Source organism: Phacochoerus africanus, chromosome 15 (genome assembly GCF_016906955.1).
Source record: "Phacochoerus africanus isolate WHEZ1 chromosome 15, ROS_Pafr_v1, whole genome shotgun sequence".
In the NCBI taxonomy this organism is placed as follows: Eukaryota; Metazoa; Chordata; class Mammalia; order Artiodactyla; family Suidae; genus Phacochoerus; species Phacochoerus africanus.
In genome coordinates this window covers 77,360,185-77,375,164 of record NC_062558.1, presented here as the reverse complement: position 1 = coordinate 77,375,164, position 14,980 = coordinate 77,360,185, and the positions used below count along the sequence as shown (strand labels likewise).

At 52.7% G+C, this 14,980-nt stretch overlaps 3 protein-coding genes across 24 annotated transcripts in view; all 3 read left to right on the top strand.

Annotated features, from left to right (window-relative positions):
* CAMK2G (calcium/calmodulin dependent protein kinase II gamma) overlaps window positions 1-5,572 on the top strand; it is a 58,078-nt gene extending 52,506 nt beyond the window's left edge. For 17 of the 20 annotated variants that reach the window (XM_047762834.1, XM_047762833.1, XM_047762831.1 and 14 more), the window contains 4 exons: window positions 761-836; window positions 1,167-1,261; window positions 2,711-2,955; window positions 3,552-5,572. In XM_047762834.1, coding sequence (XP_047618790.1) covers window positions 761-836; window positions 1,167-1,261; window positions 2,711-2,943 — 404 coding nt within the window. In that variant the 3' untranslated portion in view covers window positions 2,944-2,955; window positions 3,552-5,572. Of the gene's footprint in view, window positions 1-760; window positions 837-1,166; window positions 1,270-2,710; window positions 2,956-3,551 lie in introns of those variants that run through there. The other 3 variants (XM_047762836.1, XM_047762841.1, XM_047762844.1) reach the window with 2 other exon arrangements.
* Window positions 4,321-6,974, top strand: LOC125116970 (basic proline-rich protein-like). Its single transcript, XM_047762665.1, has 6 exons — window positions 4,321-4,366; window positions 4,513-4,581; window positions 5,805-6,304; window positions 6,395-6,590; window positions 6,680-6,885; window positions 6,963-6,974. Exons 1-6 carry the CDS (start codon window positions 4,321-4,323, stop codon window positions 6,972-6,974), a joined length of 1,029 nt encoding a protein of 342 aa, XP_047618621.1.
* Window positions 6,975-7,066: 92 nt separating this feature from the next.
* On the top strand, window positions 7,067-14,934 carry NDST2 (N-deacetylase and N-sulfotransferase 2). 3 transcript variants are annotated; one of them, XM_047762822.1, is made up of 14 exons: window positions 7,067-8,506; window positions 8,594-9,939; window positions 10,138-10,225; window positions 10,526-10,680; window positions 10,865-11,050; window positions 11,348-11,476; window positions 11,606-11,788; window positions 11,882-11,978; window positions 12,918-13,041; window positions 13,153-13,327; window positions 13,535-13,705; window positions 13,808-13,880; window positions 14,113-14,215; window positions 14,311-14,934. In XM_047762822.1, exons 2-13 carry the CDS (start codon window positions 8,935-8,937, stop codon window positions 14,172-14,174), a joined length of 2,448 nt encoding a protein of 815 aa, XP_047618778.1. In that variant the 5' UTR covers window positions 7,067-8,506; window positions 8,594-8,934; the 3' UTR covers window positions 14,175-14,215; window positions 14,311-14,934. The 3 variants fall into 3 exon arrangements, with proteins under 3 accessions (XP_047618778.1, XP_047618779.1, XP_047618777.1); XM_047762821.1 differs by having other exon boundaries at window positions 7,069-8,506; window positions 13,808-13,917; XM_047762823.1 differs by lacking the exons at window positions 14,113-14,215; window positions 14,311-14,934 and having other exon boundaries at window positions 13,535-13,585; window positions 13,763-13,917.
* Window positions 14,935-14,980: the final 46 nt, after the last annotated feature.

The window sequence follows — 14,980 nt, the reverse complement described above, 5'->3', positions numbered from 1 at the left end:
CACCAGCTCTGCCTGCCTGTCAGTCTGAGCGTTGTCTTGGATTTCCTAAGGGACACATCCTGGCTTGAGAGCTGGTATGAGATTTACAGCTTTTCCAAGGCTTGTCCAGGGTAAATGAAGCTGTGTCTCTGGTGAGAGGCTCCATTTAAAAAAGAGTGTTTATCCCAGAAAAGCCCTGTGGAGGAGATGAGCAGAAGAGAATTAAGCATCCATCCCACGGCTCTGTTCATCTTTGGAGCCCTCATCCCTGGCTAGATTTTGCTCTCAGGCTGGCTGTCACCCAGGGCTAAGTTCTGGCCACTGAGTGAAGGCTGGGAGGTGGGGGTAATTGAGACCTGACTGAGCCCCTTCAGGTGAGAGAAGTATGTGGGTGGTGGAAACAGGGGATGCTCCTTTGAGAGGCTGAACCTGCTGGGGATGGGATGCACAGACTGAGGGCGGAATATTCATAGTGTGTCAGGGTCTTCAGCAGTGAAAGACAGAAAAGTTTCCTGCATCCTATTTGTTGATGGAGAGGGAGGCACAGGCCAAGAACCATAAGGTGGGCTTCAGGAGGAGAGGGTCATTAGCTCTGCAGACAACAGAGGGGGACTGGAGAGAAAAGGGGGACTCACTCCTCCTGCAAGAGGCTTAAAGACAGAAGAGGGATGTATTTGTCTAAGAGATCACAGGGGATTTGCTGAAGGACAGGGGAGGGCTTTCTGTCACTTGGGAGATCCCCAGTCTCACACAGGTAAATTGCTGGATTTTCCCCCCACAGTGCGAAAACAAGAGATCATTAAGATCACAGAACAGCTGATTGAGGCCATCAACAATGGGGACTTTGAGGCCTACACGTGAGTAGAGACCTAGTTCCTTGAGTCCCAGGTCATCTTGCCAGGACTTCCCTCCTCCCCCAATACAGCTAGGACCCGGGGAAAAAAGAAGGCGGGCCTTGGGTATCTGAGTTAAACACCAGGCCCCTAGTCTGGGAGCCCTTACAGGTAGACATCAGTGATGGAGCCCACCTGTGGTGTCCTGGCCAAGGGTTGAAGAAAGGGCAGAGCCAAGTGGTTCAGCAGGTGGGGCCCTAAGATCCCAGCCATGGGATCAAGCCTCGTCCACAGGAAGAAAAACAAATAATTCCCATGGAAGACTGATGGGCTGCTTTTTCTTTTTCCCTACAGGAAGATTTGTGATCCAGGCCTCACCTCCTTTGAGCCTGAGGCCCTTGGTAACCTGGTGGAAGGGATGGATTTCCATAAGTTTTACTTTGAGAATCGTGAGTGGGTTCGTGCTGCTGAGATACTCCTGCCTGCCCCTCACCCCCTGCTTGCTCGCCTTCTCCTCTTCCCCATTGCCCGCGTTTCCCTTACTGACCTGCCTGCCACACCCTGGGCTGTGTGCTTGCCTCCTTGTGCCCAGAGGATGGTCTTAAACTGTACCTTTGAAGGCCCTCCTCCAGCCCTGTGTGCCCCTCCATCCTGCAGCTGCCCCTCAGCAATGCCAGTTGCCATATCAGGGTCACTGTATTGCTTTAAGACTCACCTCTTTCCAAGATGCTGGGAAACCATTTGTGGTTAGGTTGAGGTGATCTCAATGAGTCATGATGAAGCTCTGTGTCCGCAGGTTTTCACAATAGAGGAAATTAAAACCAGGATAAGAATGTGCAAGCGAGTAGCAGGGCACTGTGGGTGATCGTGAGATCAGAAGCTGTGGCTAGGGTCCTCCTCCTGGCCACCCAGGGAGACGGGAGGCCCAGCTGGGGTTGGGGTTTGGGGGGGGTACCCTCTGGACAGTCCCTGCAAGTCCCAGAGGATAAAGAAGCTGACCCATCCCCTCCCAGCTTTCTCTCCACTCTCTAAGACCATCCTCCTCATTTTTTTCTCATCTTTTGCACTTTATTCTGGGCCTTCCCCATCCTGCCCTTTTATTTCCTCACTCTTTTCTCTACTAACTACCATCCTCTCCATGTCTCAGTTTCACCTAGGTTAGCTAAGTAATTGTTAGCCAGGAGCAATTCCAGAGTTTGTAGACGCTCCCTGGAAGGTCTCATGTAGCCCCTGACATTAGAATTGAACTGAAACGTGAATCTCAATATATGCAACACAAGGCACGGTGTTTGCTGGGATAATCCCTCTTCTTTTGGTTCCCCCACCAGAGAATCCTGGGAACCCTGGGGAATATACTGAGCTTGGTGCCTTAGTGATCTTTTTTAAACTTTGGACCTTTTAAAATCAGCAATCAGTTTTAACTATTTTAAGTTCTTGACTTTGCTCTACAGCCCTAATTATGGACAAACCAACCCTCATGAAAGCTCAACTCGCCTAACAGTAGAAAGATCATCATAGGCTTCCATTAAGATGGTCCTGAGTTCAAATATTGTGTGATTTGGGCAAATTACTTCACTTCCTTGAGCCTATTTCCTCATCTTATAATGAAGAAAATAATACTGACCAAGGAATATAGCTTATACGTGTAAACCCCCCAGCACAATGCTGGATTAAAATAGTAGCTGCTATTATCATTGTTCCCTACCTTTCTCTTCCTTTTGAATAACCAAGACTAATCTGATGGGATTTCCTGGCCTCTGGAAGGTATATGGGGGACTTGGAGACTCCACAATGGTTGCAAGAGAGAGACAGACTTGGGAAGTGCAGGCTGGGAGGAAAATGCCAGTGCCCAGGCCTGACACCCTCCTACCTACCCCACCCTACCCTGCTCCCTACAGTCTTATCCAAGAACAGCAAGCCCATCCACACCACCATCCTGAACCCGCATGTCCACGTGATCGGAGAGGACGCAGCTTGCATCGCCTATATCCGCCTCACCCAGTACATCGATGGGCAGGGTCGGCCTCGCACCAGCCAGTCGGAGGAGACCCGGGTCTGGCACCGCCGGGATGGCAAGTGGCTCAATGTCCACTACCACTGCTCAGGGGCCCCTGCCGCACCGCTGCAGTGAGCTCAGCCACAGGTGCACCTGGTTGGGGGGCGCAGGGCACTGGGACAAGTGGGGGCAGGGAAGGAAGAAGAGGGTGAGACGAAGCACCTGGGGAGGATATAATGGGCCATCCCAGAAAAGTAGCAAAGGCTGTGGACAGAGTGTGTGGGGGGGGCGGGGGGGTGGATAATAAGTTATACTCTGAAATCAAACACACTTGGGTCTGACCCCATGCCTCCAAATGCAGTGACCTCAGACAGATTACTTCCCCTCCCTAAGCCTCACTTTCCTTGGGTGTCGAAAGAGGGAAGGAGTGGTGCCCCCCTCCTTCATTGCTGTGAGAATTAAATAAGATACAGCAATCATGAGACAATGTTATGTTTAAATACCAGCTTTCAGAGTTCCCTGGTGGCTCAGTTGGTTACGGCTCAGGTCATTGCTGTGGTGCAGGTTCAATCCCTGGCCACAGGTGTGGCAAAAAAAAAGGAAAGAAAGTAAATACTAGCCTCTCCCCCATTCTCCACCTTCTCAGGTTCTCAGGCAGACTTAGCCAGGTGTGGCGTGTGTTTAAGTCTTGGGAACTCATCTGTGTCTGTATTGTCCTCTGTTCTGTTACCACATCTTGACAGGGGCATAAGGAGATCCCAGCCGGAGGTCAAACCTTCGCAGCCAGTGGCTCTGGAGGGCCTGAGCGACAGTGGCAGTCCTGTTCGTTTGAGGTTTAAAACAATTAAATTACAAAGCGGCAGCAGCCAATGCACGCCCCTGCATGCAGCCCTCCCGCCCGCCCTTCGTGTCTGTCTCTGCTGTACCGAGGTGTTTTTTACATTTAAGGAAAAAAAAAAAAAAAAAGATTGTTTTAAAAAAAAAATGGGATCCATACCATGATGCGTTTTAAAACCACCGATAGCCCTTGGACTAGCAAGAAGGCAGGAGTTTGTGTGATGCCCATCCTGGCACAAGCACTGGGCTCACCCACCAGCCCTGAAGAGGTGAGCTCAGCCTCTGGCCTCCATGGACTCGGGGGGCCAGGCAAAGACTGACAGAGCTTTGGGGGCTGTGATGTGATTGCAGCCCCGGAGGTGGCCTGCCCGCCCCAGGTCTAGGAATGGACTTCTTCAGAATTTGTATACGCACCTAGAATGAGGCTGATGAGAAGAACATCATGGCCATCAGACCTACTTGGGAGAGAACTCAGAGCTCCCAGCCTGCTGTGGAGGCAGCTGAAAAGCAGTGGCCTCAGGACTGAGAAGCAGTGGCCCGGACGTTGCTGTACTGTACCATGTAGTGTAGAAGGGAAGAGAATTGGTGCTGCAGAAGTGTGTCCGCTACGAAGCTGATGAGAAACCTCGTGTTAGTCTGACATGCACTCACTCATCCATTTCTATAGGATGCACAATGCACGTGGGCCCTGATATAGAGGCCCAATCCTTGCAGCTGGGAAGTGGGAGGGGTTGCCGCTTTGCTTCGTGTTTGTTTTCTTATAACTTAGCAAGGAGAGAGCCAGGCCTTGGTCTCGGCTCCCGCTGCTGCCCTTGGCAGTTCTGTTTCTGTGCTGATTCGGACCATCTTTGTCTTGCCTTTTCACAGTGGTGGTCCCTGTGCCGACCCTCATCTGGGCCTGGGCCCTCTGCCAAGTGCCCCTGTGGGATGGGAGGAGTAAGGCAGCGGGATTGAGTTGATGGTTGTTTCTATGCATTCAGGCTGCCCTCAGGGTGCCTCCCTCCTTACTCTTCCCGTCCTGCACGCCCATCTCTTTTCCTGTCTTTGAGATTGACCTGACTACTCTGGCAAGAAGAGGAGGTGTCCTCTTTAAAGAGGCGTCTCTTTACTGACCACCTGAAGTACAGACTTATTGCTGGACGGTCTGCATGGGCATCACCCCCACCCTCACCTGCATGTACCCAAAAGAGATGTCCAGAGCCAAGGCTCCTACATTCATTGTCTCTCTCTGTGCTCAAGGAGTTCCATTCCAGGAGGGAAAAATTTATGCTTTAAGCAGATAGCAGAGAAGATAATGGAGGAGCAATTGGTCATGGCCTTGGTTCCCCCCAAAACAATTGTGCAGACCTATCTGCACAAACGTCTGCACTATTGGGGGAAAAGATGGGTAGACCCTAGCTCCCCGGACTGCCTTAAGGAAGCACAGGAGCTGGGGGAAGAGGCAAAGCTACAGGTTTACCTTGGAGCCAGCTGAGAAGAGAGCAGACTCACAGGTGCTGGTGCTTGGATTTAGCCAGGCTCCTCGGAGCACCTCCTGCATGCCCCAGCCCCTGGGCCCCTTACTGCCCTGCAGCCTGCAGTACCAGCACGCAGACACCTTCACCACAGGATTTGGTTTTGCTGGCTTGAAGACAAACGGTCTTAGAGTTCATTAAGACCCATAGCTTCATATGGCTGCTCCAGCCCCACTTCTTAAGCATTCTTACTCCTCTTCTGGGGCTAATGTCAGCATCTATAGACAATAGACTATTAAAAAAAAATCACCTTTTAAACAGGAAATGGAAGGCATTTGATGCAGAATTTTTGCATGACGACATAGAAATAATTTAAAAATAGTGTTTGTTCTGAATGTTGGTAGAATCTTCATAGCTTTGTTACAATGAAATCTTGAACTGAAGATATTTAATAAAATAACCTTTAAACAGTCCATGGTGTTACTGCTGTTGGAGGCTTAAGGCCAGAGGCTTAGATTTTAGCAGCCTGGGTTACAAGGTTTCAGGTGGGAGAGATGTACTTTCTCCCACTCCTTTTGTGCCCATTTAAGAATTAATCTTCCTCATAAATTCATCAGCCTCCAATCAGTCCACCCAGCCGCTGAAGCGAGTTTGGGGTGGATTGGGCCCTTAGGGGCTGAGCTCCGGGTCTCGCCCCGCCCCCAGGCCCCGCCGGCATCCAGGACCGACCCCCGCCCCCCCACCCCGTCCCTCAGTGCGCCGGCCCGGCTCCCCTCCTCAGCCGGGCGGAGTGGAAGAACCCGCACCCTCGGCCCGCCCCTGCACCCGGAGACGCGGCGCCCGACGCTCGCCAGACTGTGCCACCGCGCAGAGAGGAGGGGGGCGCCTCTGCCGGCGGCGCGCGGAGCCTGCTGTATCTGAGGCGGCGGCTCGGCCGAGCGCTCCGGAACACCGTTCGGCGGCCCCGCACCTCGGCCGCGCGGCTGCCAGGCCCGGAGGCGGCAGGGACCCGAACGGGGCCGCTAGCGGCAGCGCGCCGCCTCCCCCCCGGTGGGAGCGGTGGTTGGGCCCGGCTGCGGCAGAGCGTTCGCTCGGAGATGGCGGAGCCGCCGCGACGCGGCCCGAGGCCCCGAGAGCAGGGAAGCCGGGCAGCCCCGGGACGTGGCGGAGCCCGGGGACAGCGGGGACGCCGCCCAGTCCGCCGGGTGAGACGCCCTTGGGAAGACCCCCCCCCCCCCTCCGCCCCTCTCAGAGTGTGGCCCCCACCCACGGTCCCCGCACTTCTACCCTCACAGACTTCCCTCACCGTGGCCACCAAAACCGCCCGCAGGGGCGTCCCGGGCGGCCCCTCGGGGCGGCCCGCGTTCCCCTCCCCCTGTCCCTCCCGCCGGCCGCCCCTGGTAGTGGCCTCATTCCTGTCGGCTCGTCCCCTCAGCACGGGGCTCCTCCTCCCCTCGGGGCTCTCCCGCCCCGATGTCATCGCTGACTCTAGTCCGCGCGCGCCCCTTGCCCCTTCCCCTTCAACGCTCCACGCCCGACTCTCCATACCCACCTGTGACCGCGTGTTCCCCACCCGGCAGGTCCCTCCACCCGCAGCCCCCATGTGCCCGCCCCCTACGCCCACGGCGCTGCTCTGTCCCCCTCCTCCCACGGCATCCGAGCCGCTGGTCTCCACCGCGGGCCCCACACCCCCCGGCCTCCCCAGCCCCCACCTCCTCTGCTTTCCGTCGAACCTCCCGCTGCTGCGCACACGTTCAGCACCTTTCTGCGCGGTGGTCCCGCTTCGGTATTTAGCATTCCACCCCACAGCCTCCCCCAATACTTCCTCTGCACCCCTTCCCTAAATATTGCTTCTTCTTCTAGGTCCGAAGCTAAAATGCAGTGGTTAAGAGCAGGGCTGAACCTTGACAGGCCTGACTTTGCATCCCAGTTCCTCCACTGAGCTGTGTGATCCTGGGCAAGTTACTTAACTTCTCTGGACCTCAAATTACTGGCATGTAAAATGGGGATAAAAAGAGTATCTACCTCTTACTTACTTTTTAAGGCTAGTGTAAGCATTAAATCTATGGAAAGCTCTTATAAGACTGTCTGGCAAAGAGTAAGCCCTCAGTAAATGTTAACTATTATTCTTAACATTATGGGTGATACACCCCCGGTATCTACTTCCCCACAGTGACTTCTCACTATTGTGTTTGCTCCAGAGTTTCCTCTTAGGATTCACCCCCTCCCTGTCACCATTTTGATCCTCTCTCAGTTCTCCTTTCATGCTGATTGGTTTTACCCAGGCCAAAGGTGAACTATTTTTAAATTTGTGTCTCTCAATTGTGAAGGACCCTATCTCTGCTGAATCGTGCTGAGATGTATAGTCATGGGGTAGGTGATAAAGATTGCAGCCACTGGCTTTACCAGGAGAGGCCAAGGTAATGCCTCTAGAAGCAGTCTATCTATTTAAGGAAAGGAGTCTCCAAAATTAGGTCTCCTTAAAACTACTTTCTGATCATAGTGTTCTTAAATCGTCTCTCTGTTATCAGTTGGATACTACTTCAGCTCCTGTTGCTCTCTCAACCTGCCTCACTCAGTTGGCTCTGTTTTTGTAACAGGACTCATGTCTCTCCAGGCTAGCTCAGAACCCTTCTGAGCTGTTAAGGGATGAGGGGATAGAACCACTTAGGCGAAGTTAGGAAGGAGAACTGGACTGGATAGGGAGAGAGAGTCTGAACTCAGCTCTGTAGTTTTCCTGAGATGCCAGTGATGTGGCTTGCTCCAGGGCTACATTTTTACCACCCCTCCTGACACTAGCACAGGTCACATTTTTATCACCTCTCCTGACACTAGCACAGGTGAGGTAAAGGGCGTGGATGCGTAATTTTTCACAAGCAATGGAAAAGAGAATGTCCAAGTTCTGGGTTTCGAAGGTAGTAGAATGATTAGCCACCACCATTTCTCTTTCGTCTTTAATTCCCCCATCACATTGTCCACTGACTGCAAGTTCGTTAGTGCTGTTAAGCTTGTGATGTCAGGTTTGATAGATGAGGAAGATTAACAGACACATGAGTTTCCTCTTATCTGATATTTCGTTGGAGCGCAGGACTTTTGGGGCTTTCCGTCCCTTTGCAGGAAAACCAGAGTTCCTGCTGGCTAGCCAAACTGCTCGGTCACAGCCTAGAAGCTCTTTTCAGGGCAGGTTTGTTTTCAGCCTCCTGGGCTATTTGGCTTCTTGTTGATGGAAGATTTGTTCCCGTCAACGAGTTTTGGATACTCTGCTTCATTTCTCAGCTTAGCGCAGGAAGAGAATTTAGACAGTATTCTAAGAAAGGGAACAGGCAGTGAAGCAATGGTATGAGACTCAGATTGTGTTGTTCTTTTACAGGAGCTTTTCTTTGGAGAACAAATCTTGTGAGCAGAAGGTAAGCGAGATGGGGTGAAGAGGGGAATGGATTAACAACACAGTTTCAAGGAAAGAAGTAACCCACCGATTTCTCTCTCTCTTGCAGATAGTTGAGGCAGAGACTGTGAACGTTGCTGACCTCTGGTGTGAGGAGCTCGGCCAGGACCAAAGGTGGAGCCTGGCTAGATTTGCATCCTGAAGCCATGGGCCGGTGGGCCATGGTGACTTGAGATCAGTGGACTCTGTCCAGTTGCCCCTTGTTGCCCCTTCTACCTCCCCTGCCCTATACTAAGGGGACTCATTTCCACCTCCTCAGGGAACTGACCCTGCGGGAATCCCTTTCCCCTCGTTTCACTTCCTTCCACCCTCCCAAGAGAGCCTCAGCCCACAGAACTCCTACCTCCCATCCCCTGAGGTGGTCCCCATCCCTGCCTCACCTCCCCCGCCATGCTCAAGCTGTGGAAGGTGGTACGCCCAGCTCGGCAGCTGGAACTGCACCGCCTCATACTGCTGCTGATTGCTTTCAGTCTGGGCTCCATGGGCTTCTTGGCTTACTACGTATCCACCAGCCCCAAGGCCAAGGAACCATTGCCCCTGCCCTTGGGAGACTGCAGCAGTGGTGGGGCAGCTGGTCCTGGCCCTGTACGGCCTCCAGTCCCACCCCGGCCCCCCAGGCCTCCAGAGACAACTCGAACTGAACCTGTGGTCCTTGTGTTTGTGGAGAGTGCATACTCGCAGCTGGGGCAGGAGATTGTGGCCATCTTGGAGTCTAGTCGTTTTCGTTATAGCACTGAGCTGGCACCTGGCCGAGGGGACATGCCCACACTAACTGATCATACCCGTGGCCGGTATGTCTTGGTCATTTATGAGAACTTGCTCAAGTATGTCAACCTGGATGCCTGGAGTCGGGAACTGCTGGACCGGTACTGTGTGGAGTATGGTGTGGGCATCATTGGCTTTTTCCGAGCCCATGAGCATAGCTTGCTGAGTGCCCAGCTCAAAGGCTTTCCTCTTTTCTTGCATTCAAACTTGGGGCTCCGGGACTACCAAGTGAATCCTTCTGCCCCACTACTGCATCTCACACGTCCCAGCCGCCTAGAGCCTGGGCCGCTGCCTGGTGATGACTGGACCATCTTCCAATCCAATCATAGCACATATGAACCAGTGCTTCTTGCCAGCCTTCGGCCAGCTGAGCCCCCTGTGCCAGGACCAGTGCCCCGCCGGGCCCGGCTTCCTACTGTGGTACAAGACCTGGGGCTTCATGATGGCATCCAGCGGGTGCTTTTTGGCCACGGCCTCTCCTTCTGGCTCCACAAATTGGTTTTCGTCGATGCTGTTGCATACCTCACTGGCAAGCGCCTCTGCCTGGACCTTGACCGTTACATCTTGGTGGACATCGATGACATCTTTGTGGGCAAGGAAGGTACCCGCATGAAGGTGGCTGATGTTGAGGTCAGTCTTTCTTTCTCCTGATTCAGATTTCTTTCCTTAGAAACTGTTAAGCTCTGTCCTATCAGACTCCCTTCCTTGATTCTAACTTGTCATAGGTAATGCTCCCTGCCCTTTCCAGGCAAGAAGAATGCTCCTTCTCATTTTTCTCCTGCTTAGTCTGCTCTCTCCTGATTTCTCATGTCCCTGTACTCTTCCCAGGCTCTGTTGACCACCCAGAACAAGCTCAGGACCTTAGTCCCCAACTTCACCTTCAACCTGGGCTTCTCGGGCAAGTTCTATCATACTGGTGAGCTTATTCCCTGGCTCCTTCAGCATGTCGATTAGTTTGATCTGTCCCTTCACTGTCCTTCCTCCTGGGCAGACAAGTTGGAAAAATGGGGCAAAATTTGGGGTCAGGATGCTGTGAAGAGCTAGCAGTGGGTGTGACATTTAGGTGAACATAGGCGGCTGGAGGGCAGGTTGGCAATGGGGAAAAGAGTCCCCGGTGGGCGGAGGTCAGCAATGTTGTCCCGAGACCTGTTGTTACAGAACGAGGGAGGGCACAGGGACTGACTGGCTGTGGTCAGTGGTCAGTGTGTGGTCATAGGGACAGAGGAGGAGGATGCAGGGGACGACATGCTGCTGAAGCACCGCCAGGAGTTTTGGTGGTTCCCCCACATGTGGAGTCACATGCAGCCACACCTATTCCACAATCGCTCCGTGCTGGCTGACCAGATGAGGCTCAACAAACAGTTTGCTCTGGTGAGACCCTTGAATCTCTTCCCCAGACTTTTTCCCAGAGATAATGCTTCCTTTTCACCCTCCCCTAATGGGGTACCCTATCCCCACCCTTTCTATTTTTCTTTGTGTGGAGGCATCCCCACCCTCTTTACCCTCTACTCCCCAAACCTCGCCAGGTCCTGGTGAGAGTCTATGCCATTCCCAGGAGCATGGGATTCCCACGGATCTGGGGTATGCTGTGGCCCCCCACCACTCCGGCGTGTACCCCATCCACACACAGCTCTATGAGGCCTGGAAATCTGTGTGGGGCATCCAGGTGACCAGCACTGAGGAGTATCCCCATCTCCGCCCAGCCCGCTACCGCCGTGGCTTCATTCACAATGGCATTATGGTGAGGGACTCCTAACAAAAACTGGCATCAAACTCCCACATTTGGACAGCCCCCAAGCTGCATCGTCCAAGTTCATCCACATAATAGGGGGTAGGGGGGTGAAATGTCATAACTCTCCTAGCGAGAGCTTTATTGCTGTAACTTCAGAGTCCTCTTTGTAGAGAGACTCCTAATGCCTCAGGTCTTTTGTCCTCCTACTGCCCAGGGACTCCTAATGCCTCAGGTCTTTTGTCCTTCATCTACATCTCATTCTGCCTTTCAAATCTCATCTATTACTGTTTGTTCTTTTCCTTTCAGGTGCTGCCACGGCAGACATGTGGCCTCTTCACTCACACAATCTTCTATAATGAGTATCCTGGAGGCTCTCGTGAACTAGATCGGAGCATCCGAGGTGGAGAACTCTTTCTGACAGTGCTGCTTAATCCGGTAAGGTGCTGAGAGAAAGCGCTAGAAAATTGGAGTCAGGATGTTTGCAGGCTGGGACTTTTGTTTACCAGGCTCACCTCTGAAGTGGGGTAGGTTTTCCAAATCTTACACACAGACACCTCCTTTCAGATCAGCATCTTTATGACCCATCTGTCTAATTATGGAAATGATCGGCTGGGCCTGTACACATTTGAGAGCCTGGTGCGCTTTCTCCAGTGCTGGACACGGCTGCGCCTGCAGACCCTTCCTCCTGTCCCTCTTGCACGAAAGTACTTTGACCTCTTCCCTCAAGAGCGAAGCCCTCTTTGGCAGGTACAGATGGAGCTCAGGCTGACTTAGAGACATGATGGGGGTGGGGGTTGAAGAAAAATTCGGCCTTCTCTTGATTTTTGGCCTCACTTTCAGAATCCCTGTGATGACAAGAGGCACAAAGATATCTGGTCGAAGGAGAAAACCTGTGATCGGCTCCCCAAGTTCCTCATTGTGGGACCCCAGAAGACAGGTAAATCATCCTTAGCCAGCTTCTGTTGCCTTGCCTTAAATCCAAAGAATTCTTTGGCCAAGGAACTCCCTTCTCATACTCACCCCGCATTAATCCATTCTCTTGAGTGATTCTTTTTTTTTTTTAAGAACTTTTTTTTTTTGTCTTTTTGTTGTTGCTATTTCTTGGGCCGCTCCCGCGGCATATGGAGGTTCCCAGGCTAGGGGTTGAATCGGAGCTGTAGCCATCAGCCTACGCCAGAGCCACAGCAACACGGGATCCGAGCCGCGTCTGCAACCTACACCACAGCTCACAGCAACGCCGGATCGTTAACCCACTGAGCAAGGGCAGGGACTGAACCCGCAACCTCATGGTTCCTAGTCGGATTTGTTAACCACTGCGCCACGACGGGAACTCCTCTTGAGTGATTCTTAACCTGGTTGTGTATCAGAAACACCTGTGGAGTTTGTTTAACGATCCACAGGTAATTCTGGTGCACAAAGCTGAGAACCACCATTTTAACCCTTCCCTGGGCTGCTCTCAGACTTTGCCTCAGTCGCTCTAGTTTGGCCAAAGGGTATTGTACTACCCAGAGTGGTTATTTTCTTACCTCTTTCAAGCTCTGTTGTTTTTTTTGTTTTATTTTTTGTCTTTTTGCCTTTTCTAGGGCCGCACCCACAGCATATGGAGGTTCCCAGGCTAGGGGTCCAGTCAGAGCCGTAGCCGCTGGCCTACGCCAGAGCCGTGGCAACGCGGGATCCGAGCCATGTATGTGACCTGCACCACAGCTCAGGGCAACGCCAGATCCTTAACCCACTGAGCAAGGCCAAGGATCGAACCTGCAACCTCATGGTTCCTAGCCGGAGTCATTAACCATTGAGTTACGTCAGGAACTCCCCTCAAGCTCTGTTGTTGAGCTGGATTCTCTCCCACGATGCCTGGTCTTTCTCTCCCATTTAGGAACCACGGCTATTCACTTCTTCCTGAGCCTGCACCCAGCTGTGACTAGCAGCTTCCCAAGCCCCAGCACCTTTGAGGAGATTCAGTTCTTCAGCGGCCCCAATTACCACAAGGGCATTGACTGGTGAGACCTCAGAACACTCTCTTCCCCTAAAATACCCCATTCCATCTTCCACCTGCACAGACATCTGGCCCTTTCACATTGCCAAGTTTCTGCCTCTCTACTGCTTCCTAGGTACATGGATTTCTTCCCTGTCCCTTCTAATGCCAGCACTGACTTCCTGTTTGAAAAAAGTGCCACCTACTTTGACTCAGAGGTTGTACCACGGCGGGGGGCTGCTCTCCTGCCACGAGCCAAGATCATCACTGTGCTCACCAACCCTGCTGATAGGGCCTACTCCTGGTACCAGGTGAGCCTGAGGCTAGGGCCACATTAGAACTTGAGCTTGGTGGTCACTGCTGGAGAGACAGAAAGCAGCGAAGATAGGGAAACAAAACTAGTGCCTTGGGGAGAAACTAAACTAGTGCCTATTCTGTCTGTTAATCAGACCAAGAGTAAGGGCAGAATAATTCTGTCAAGTTGCCAATCCCTTCCCTTCCTATTCCTTGTCCTTCAGCACCAGCGAGCACATGGAGACCCAGTCGCTCTGAACTATACCTTCTACCAGGTGATTTCAGCCTCCTCCCAGGCCCCTCTAGCACTCCGCTCCCTGCAAAACCGTTGTCTTGTCCCTGGCTACTATTCCACCCATCTGCAACGCTGGCTGACTTACTACCCCTCTGGACAGGTACAGCTCCCAATAGCCCTCATTGGGGTCCCCTTCCCCTCCTCTTCCTTTGCCCAGAGGCTTCTAAGGAATACACAGGGAACCACATCCCTGTCCCTTTAGTTGCTGATTGTGGATGGCCAAGAGCTTCGTACCAATCCAGCTGCCTCAATGGAAAGCATCCAGAAGTTCCTGGGTATCACACCCTTTCTGAACTACACACGGACCCTCAGGTGGGAGAGCATGACCCAGGGGAGGATGACTCTGGGGGAAATGGGGAAGCAGGTTGACCCTGTCTGTTTGGAAGAGACCTGGATTTACCTGGTCTTGCAAGGAGAGACACGTCCCTGTGGGCTGGGAGAGGCAGTGTACATTTATGGGGCTTGGTTTTCTTTTCTGCTACCTACTGGCTTCTTCCTGTTGAGCAGGTTTGATGAAGATAAAGGATTCTGGTGCCAGGGACTGGAAGGTGGCAAGACTCGTTGTCTAGGCAAGAGCAAAGGCCGGAGGTACCCAGATATGGACACTGAGGTAAGTAAAGCCAGGGGTCGAGTATCCCTCTCCACCTTTAAGATCTGATCGTGTCCCACTCCTTAGCACTTCTGACTTCATTTTTCTCCTGTTAGTCTCGCCTTTTCCTTACGGATTTTTTCCGGAACCACAATTTGGAGCTGTTAAAGCTGCTGAGCCGGCTTGGCCAGCCAGTGCCCTCATGGCTTCGGGAAGAACTGCAGCATTCCAGTCTGGGCTGATGTACCAGCTCTCCCATACCAGCAAAAGCCCCCTGCTTCCTTAGGGGCAAGCCCAGAGCAGGGCCCACAAGGGGCATCAGAGTGGCCTGGCCCCTCCCCCTTCTACCTCAGTGGCCTCCAGGCCTGGGATGGCTGAGAAGGGAAGGGCATCCCTTTCCCATAGCTCTGGGGTTTAATAAAGGGGCTTCCCTTGATACCCCACAACATGGTACTAGGCACCTTTGGCCCATGGTAGGTGGGGGTAATGACAGGGTCCAGGCAGGATGCAGAGGCATGTATTAATCCAGTGATTTCCCTCTTCATCCCCAGCAGTGTATCCATCTGTACTGGCTATGGGAGGGACCCCCTTAACTGTGGGATCAATGGGATCTACCTGTGGCCTGGCCTCACTAACGTCATTCACATTGAATGGGAATGAGGTCGGACAGTGGCTCATAGAGCTGAGTATGAGCCCTAGCTATGGGCTAAAAATTACCTTAATAAACATACTTATTTTTCTGTTTTGTCTGCCTCACTGAAGTGGGGGAAACCTAGAATAAAGCAA